This window comes from Eretmochelys imbricata, chromosome 18 (genome assembly GCF_965152235.1).
Source record: "Eretmochelys imbricata isolate rEreImb1 chromosome 18, rEreImb1.hap1, whole genome shotgun sequence".
Classification (NCBI taxonomy): domain Eukaryota; kingdom Metazoa; phylum Chordata; order Testudines; family Cheloniidae; genus Eretmochelys; species Eretmochelys imbricata.
Window position 1 is genome coordinate 19,115,653 of NC_135589.1, and position 7,533 is coordinate 19,123,185.

Genomic DNA, 7,533 nt, shown 5'->3' on the forward strand with positions numbered 1-7,533 from the left:
GTGTGCCTGGGTGTGTATGTTTTCAAAAAAGATACAATCCCATCTTTTCCTCTGTACAGATTAGCTTTTTTCCCGCCATCAGCAACTGGCTCCCGCATTCACCATTGTATGTGAACTGAATATTGTGTGTGCCCGGAAAGCTATTGATCTGCAGCATCAGTCAGCAGCCTTTTCTCACTGAGGGCCAGCTCTTTCCCAGCTTCTAACATGTAATTTGGATCCCAATCTTTCACGTACCACACACTCCCCACCTGCTCATCTGGGAGAAGGTCATTATCCCCCAGCTATTCACTGGCGATGGAGCATGCAAGAATAGATGCTTCTTCTATTGTCCTGCTTATCTCTGATTGGCTCTGGAGTGTGGGAAACTCAACCAAGTCAGAGACCCACAGATTCTCAACAAGGTTGTGCAGTATAAATATAGGGCAGAGTCCGCTTCCAGCAGCACACTTCCACAGGACTTCAGCACGACTGAGATCTGCCTCCTTAGCTCAGGACAGATGGCCCCCAGCACTGTTTTCATGGAGCACAACAACCTGCTGACACCAAAAGAGAAAAACAAAGTAAGTACCGGCACAGGCTGCTTTGCTGACTGCTTCAGTGAAAGAGATGGGACTAGATCCTCAGCTGGTACAAATAAGCGTAGCTCTATTTCTGTGCTAATTTACACCAGCTGAGGATCTGGCCCAAACTAACTACATGCATTCAAACTATGCCCCAAACAGTCCAGAGATGTGGCAGAGTTAGGATGTTTTCTAAGCAAATCTTTTGTCCTGCTTTTTGCAGCTCAGGAAGCCAGTGGTGGAGAAAATGCGCCGGGACCGGATTAACAGCAGCATTGAGCAGCTGAAACTCCTGCTGGAGAAGGAGTTCCAGAGACACCAACCCAACTCCAAGCTGGAGAAAGCTGACATTCTGGAGATGACTGTTAGCTACCTGAAACAGCAGAGCCAGCTGCAGATAAAGAGTGAGTATCAGACTTGGCTTCACTCCTGGCTGTGTGCAAAGCAGTGATGTGCTGTATGAAGCTCCAGAGAGTGACATGAAGAATGAGTCTAAATCATGATCTCTTTTCTCCTCCCCTTTCTCTTTCCTTCTGTAGCTGCAGGATCCATCCATAAAAACTCTCAGTTCGACTTCAAGGAAGGCTACTCCAGGTGCCTGCAGGAGGCTTTTCATTTCCTGTCTCTCCATAAAATCCAAACAGAAACACAGAGCAAGCTCTTGAGTCATTTCCACAAGAGCCAGTCGGCTGCGCCAGAGATCATCTGCTCCCCTTCCACCCAGAACACCCCAAAGCAAGCATCCCTGAAGAACGTCAATGCTCTCTGGAGACCCTGGTAGACTGCAGGAGGAGGGGGGCAGGAAACACTTGCTCTATGGACCTTTGTCTTTTATATTCCAGAGGATGGGTGTGACTGCATCTGATAGTCACACCCTGATCCTCTCTATGTAGGGAATATTATTTCCCATTTTATTTATGTGTGGAAAGAATGGGATACTTTTGATTCTTCAGTTTCATGTGGGATCCTCTGGAAAAGGTTCAGGTATTCTGTTGAGTGGTATTTAAGCTGTGCAGACACTGGTGACAGCAATGTACACCAGGGCACCCAGTTTAGGGGTGCGTGTCTTCATAATGAAGGAGGTTTTTGTAGGTGGCTAAATGTTATCAGTGTTACAGTTGTGTTAAGATTGTAACAGATAGCGGTCTCTGTAGGAGAGAATGCTCTAATTTTGCTTGTAAAAGCTTTCCGCTTTGCTCCCGCTTTCTTAGCAACCTTTGCTCACTCTTAATTTAGGACGAATTTAGTACCTCACTGTTGGTGGACGGTTTTACAAGTTCTGTTGCCCTCTGTTTGCTTGCAGCGCTTGCATGGCAGCAAAGATAGATTCCTAGCTTCTGTTCACCCATCACACTTTAGGGCTAGCAAGAGGTCACTAGATAAAACTATGTGGAATATTTCTACCATTTTGCTGCTTTTTCTGTTTAGGAAAATAATATTTTAATGCTTTATATTAAAGAAAAAAGAAGGTAGATGCAAGGTTTGGTGGTTCAATGTTATACATTTTGGCTGTCAGGCTAGCTCTTTCCAGTATGTTCATTATTATAATGATTGTTCTCTGTACTGAGCGGTTTCATTCATTGTGGATGGTGAGTTTCTCCCATGTTTGGGAATGGCCCTGGTGGGCTCTGTGCATACCATGTATGCATCTGTATCACATGATTGTAGAGAGAAATAAAAATGCATTTGTGTGCAACTGCTGGCTAGGTTTCCTTCTTGTCAGCTATGTGCAGCTGCATGGGCCATTGAAACGCTCTTTGCTAATTTAACACCACCACAGTGATTGCAAGAGGAGACTTTTCAAACCAAAGGAGTTCGTGTTCCTGCCTATCCTAGGCACTGACAGGGCCCCCATCAGTGAGATAGTGGAGCACCTCACCGCCTGTAACACATTGATCTGCACAACACCCCTGGGAGGTGGGGCAGTGCTATGATCCCCATTTGTCTCCAAGTCCCTTATTTTACTCACTGTCTTGCCCAAGGTCACACAGGAAGTCTGTGGCAGAGCAGAGAATTCAACCCCCCATTCTCAAGCCCCAGGTTTGACCCTTAACCAGTGTCCCGTCCTTCCTAGACCACGCACAGTTTCTACAGGGATGAAAGCAAAGGTTAGACACCTCTGGCCCACTCAGCCTCCCTTTAGCTGTTTTGCCACCACACCACTGCCCCAGGGAGCACAGGCATCCGCACTGGCAAGCGACTCCTGCCATTCTGGGCTTTCTTAAAATCCAGGGATCTGATTCTGATCAATTAGGGCTGTGGATTTACACTGGCATAAAACTGATGTAAAAGAGTACAATAGAGGGAAGCTCCTGGGCTCTCCTCCCTCCTGCTTTACGCTGTTGAATGACTAAAGGATGTACATTGGGCAGGAAAGCATGGTTCCAGGGACACACCTGTTCATTTTCTCCATTGCCCACTATGCTACCTACCTGATGTTCTGCAGTAAATCCAGAGTGACACCTCCCAGCCAGGGTAACATCAATGCCATGCAGTACCAAGCCCTCTCCTGGCCAGAACCTGTGCCAGGTCACCTTGGATTACCCAGTGCTGCTGAGGCCCTTGCTTTAAATGAATGGTTCCAGTTCAGTGAAGTGCCAGAAGCCAGAGGCCTTTGAAAAGTGCCCCAAGCCTGTGTCACAACAAAGATCCCATGTACTGGCTAAAATGGAAAACCTAAACCACCTACATTTTAAAAAAATACTAGAAAGGCCCAGAAGAGGGGCAGTGCTTATTTAGGGGAGGGATAGCTCAGTGGTTTGAGCATTAGCCTGCAAACCCAGGATTGTGAGCTCAATCCTTGAGGGGGCTGTTTAGGGATCTCCAGCAAAAATTGGGGATTAGTCCTGCTTTGAGCAGGGGATGCGACTAGATGACCTCCTGAGGTCCCTTTCAACCCTGATATTCTATGAACATCAAGATTATAACATGAGCCTTCACATCACTGCCTGAGGTTCTGGCTGGGCTCAGTTTCCAGATCTGCAGCAGCCTCCGTGTGAGCTGCTTTAATTCCTTTACAGCCATCCCAGTTAACAAATCATGAGAGTGACCCAGGCAGTGTAAGTGGGTGTGAAGTTGCTGGGAAGAGGGATGTCCTGAGCAGGACTGTATTCTTCGCTAACAAAGCATGGAACTCTGCCATACCGTTTGCTCCCGCAGGATTGTGATTGTTTTTTGTAATGATAGGGACTGGAGGGTTCCATTCGATTCTGTTGTTGATTTGTAACACACTGTTTTGGACTGATGCTGGTGACTCGGATTCCTTGGCCATGGGGCCCTCATAAATCAATCAGATAAACGCTGCACGTCTATTACAGTGTGTGCGGCACTAGCAGAATGGGGCCTTCATCCCAGCTGAGGCTGCTACCGTAACACGAGTAATAACGTGTCTTCCAAGCAGAGACTGGGCCTCGGCTGCAGAGATGTTGCTGTACCAACATAGGTGTAGTTTGACTTCTATGTTTCGGGGCAGGGGGAAGCTCCAGCCAGGCTAGGGTGACCAGAGGTCCCTATTTTATAGGGACAATCCCCATATTAGGGGCTTTTTCTTATATAGGCCCTTATTACCTCCCACCCTCTGTCCCAGTTTTTAACACTTGTTATCTGGTCACCCTAAGCCAGGCCAACTGGGTTGCGCATGGGAGAAAATTCCATGCCTGCCTGAGGCTTGCGGTTTGGGGGAGCAATGCCCGCTTATACCCCTCCAAACTACGCCCATGTGTACAAACTACACCATCATGCGGCATTGTGGTATTATTTATAACCTATACATGCCCTTAAAGTAAAATATTTGACAATGTCTGTGCTGTTACTTTTGCAGACTGAGTATTTTAACCTTATGGCTCTAAAACACCTGCAAGGATTTTAAATTAGATTTCAAGAGAGCAGTTCTCCTTTTCCACCACCAGGTGTCTCTCAAATTGTTCTCCGCCTCCAGGCTGCCAGCTGTACAGGAGGAGGTGCCCTACACTCTCGGCTAGACTGGGGTCTAGAGCTGGCCTGGTGGGATTTGAGTTTGTTTACCAGCTGTAGTTGGTTTAGTCTCTTGAGAGGCCTCGGAGACATGTAGGAGGTCAACAGCTGTCTTGCAGAGCGTGGATAGTACACAGCACACTGATGATTAGTCACTGTGGTTACCTGCCGGACACGGTTTCATTTTAATGAGCAAATGTCACGGGGAAGTGGGGGGAGGTGGAAGCTGGAGATTTTAGGTAAGCTCCCCGTGCGCCACTCATGGCATTACAGTCATTTCCACAGCAACAAGCTGCAGTGCCGCACACAGGATAGTTTGGTATTCAGTAAAATATACAGGGGAAATCTTCCTGCATCAGTACAATGGGGATCCTGTAAAAAATGCATATGCACCCATTAAACTTTGAGAACTCTAGGTTTGCTCTCCTCTAGGTTTTTATGTGGCACCTGTCATGGCAGTGTCTGAGCAGGCAGGCGGTTGTGGGCACAAGCCATCTCAGCGCATGCCAACGCATGTACTCGCTCGGAGCACTGAAATGTGGGGCTCTGCGGGTGCATGCCTCACACCGACATTTGCAAATGCTGCCCACAAGGTGCCCCAAAGGGTCTGGCACTAGAATGTTTTTCAGTTTCCATGCTTAGTGTCTCCTTAAAGGGAATGCCGTCAGCTTTATAACACTTCTCACTTCTGTCTGCACAGCTTTACGTACCCTTAGTCTGAGGCAAGACTTCTGGCTCCCAGAAATGATCATGGTTCGAAGGACCCTGGTTTCCCAGTACTTGGTGCATTCAACAGCACTTGGGGGCAAATGGGAGAGGTTGGGTGCTCAGCACTTTTGAAAATCTGTCCCTATTATTTAGGCACTTATAAGCGATGCTGAGTGCTGTTGAGAAATACTGGCCATATTCGTGTATAGTCAGCTTCACGCTTTTCCCCAGTTACTTGTGCACGTCTGTCACTCAGTGCCAGGAGAGAGGAATGCGTTGAAAAGAACAGGGAGATGTATAGGCAGGTGTAGCATCTGGACATACTGCTAGCTTGCGTTTTGAAAGAGATACAACTTCATGTTGGACCTTTTATCAAACCGAACCCCAGCAGCTTGTGCAACAACATCCTGTTTTGAAAGGAAAAAATTCAGAGCTGTGGCTTTGTATTTGAAGAGAAGCTTTAGGCGGTGTCTACACTGCCACTTTCAGCGCTAAAATTTGTCATTCCGCGGTATGAAAAAACACCCCCATGAACGACCAAAGTTTAGCGCTGAAAACACCACTAGATACTGCCTCGTTCAGGGTGGTTATTTTTTATCACTGGGAAAGCTCTCACGCAGTGATAAAGTGTGACTACACTGCCCACGTCACAGCGCTGCTGCGGCTACACTGTAACGTGGGCAGGATAGACATAGCCTTAGCTGTAACCTTACCTTCCTGGGACATATGTGTGTGTGTCTTAGGGCTTGTCTACACTGGCAGGTTTATGCCCAACAAGTTATACCACGTTTATTAAAGTGCTGGAATTAAACCGCTCTTGCATGTCCACACTGTGCTCCTTGTGACGGTGGAGCGCATCCACATTACAGCTGCTTTTCAACTGAAGTGGGGGTAGGAGGCAGAATGTGTGACAGGGAGAGAGAGAGAGTGTGTGTGTGTGTGGAGGGCGGGAGGAGAGCGTGTGTTTTGGGGACAGTGTGTCAGCACGAGCATTCCACATTAACAGTCTGCTTTGTGTCCCAGAGCAGATCAGCACAGCCCACAAGGGCTGTCAGAAATGGAACTCTGAAAGGGGAGGGGCGCATGTCTCCAGGGCAGTCGAGTTCAAAACAATGAGCAGAGGGGCCACTTGAGGGATTATGGGACACTTCCAGTTGATTGCTTTCTGCACCTCCGTGTGTTTACACTGTCAATACAGTGCTGGAGCCTCTGCCCTTTAAGGGTGCGTCTTCATTAGCAACCGCAGCAGCGCTGAAATGTGGCACCAGCGCTGGGAGAGATCCGTCCCAGCGCTTTAAAAAGCCCCCCCCACGAGGGGCGTAACTCCCAGCGCTGGTGCACTGTCTACGCTGCCACTTTACCGCGCTGAAACGTGCAGCGCTCGGGGGGGGTGCTTTTTCACACCCCTGAGCGGGAAAGTTGCAGTGCTGTAAAGTGCCCATGTAGACCTGGCCTAAGGCTCAGGACTCTGGTCGAGGTGGTTTTTTTGCAACGCTGCAACTGAGGAGTTTCTGCGCACTAAGGGGCTTGGCAGTGTGTGCACCTCGGGAGGTACAGCGCAGAAAGCTGCTTTACTGCGCGGTAACTTGCCAGTGGAGACAAGGCCTTAGATCATTAGTATCTGTAAAGCTCGCTGAGAACCTCAGCTGGGGGCGGGAACGACAGATGACAGTAAATAATTAAAGGAGAGAAGGATCTGTGGTTTAGAAGATCCCAGCAGACTTCTGCCTGCTGCTGTGTTTCTTTCCCGTTATTTAACCCTTGCAAATCCCTGGTTTCAGAGTAACAGCCGTGTTAGTCTGTATTTGCAAAACGAAAAGGAGGACTTGTGGCACCTTAGAGACTAACCAATTTATTTGAGCATGAGCTTTCGTGAGCTACATCCGATGAAGTGAGCTGTAGCTCACGAAAGCTCATGCTCAAATAAATTGGTTAGTCTCTAAGGTGCCACAAGTACTCCTTTTCTTTTTGCAAATCCCTGTTATTCCAAATAGTCTATTTGTTATTTAAAAGGGCAGAAATTAGTTTCACAAACCTCCCATGCAGAAAACTTTCACTTATACTTCACTCAGCCCTGCCAGCTTCCTGGGAACCATGGCTGGAAGGGTGGAGAGCAGGACGGGCGGTGGGCCAGAGAGCAGGTAAGCGGAACAGCAGGCTGTCAGGGCTCCAGGACCCCCAGCTTTTCTACTCAGTTCTGGTTTTGTTTTATCTCCTTTCTCCCGGATCCTCAATTATGTTAATCCCCGTTTATTAACCACACATAGCCCTTTTGGAGTGTTTGTCCTAT

At 48.0% G+C, this 7,533-nt stretch overlaps 1 protein-coding gene across 2 annotated transcripts in view; it reads left to right on the plus strand.

Annotated features, from left to right (window-relative positions):
* LOC144276758 (transcription factor HES-5-like) overlaps positions 1–2,230 on the plus strand; it is a 34,184-nt gene extending 31,954 nt beyond the window's left edge. For both annotated transcript variants that reach the window (XM_077837043.1, XM_077837042.1), the window contains exons 4-6: positions 60–563; positions 787–967; positions 1,103–2,230. In XM_077837043.1, the coding sequence (XP_077693169.1) occupies positions 501–563; positions 787–967; positions 1,103–1,344 (486 nt within the window). In that variant the 5' untranslated portion in view covers positions 60–500 and the 3' untranslated portion in view covers positions 1,345–2,230. The remainder of the gene's footprint in view (positions 1–59; positions 564–786; positions 968–1,102) is intronic.
* Positions 2,231–7,533: the final 5,303 nt, after the last annotated feature.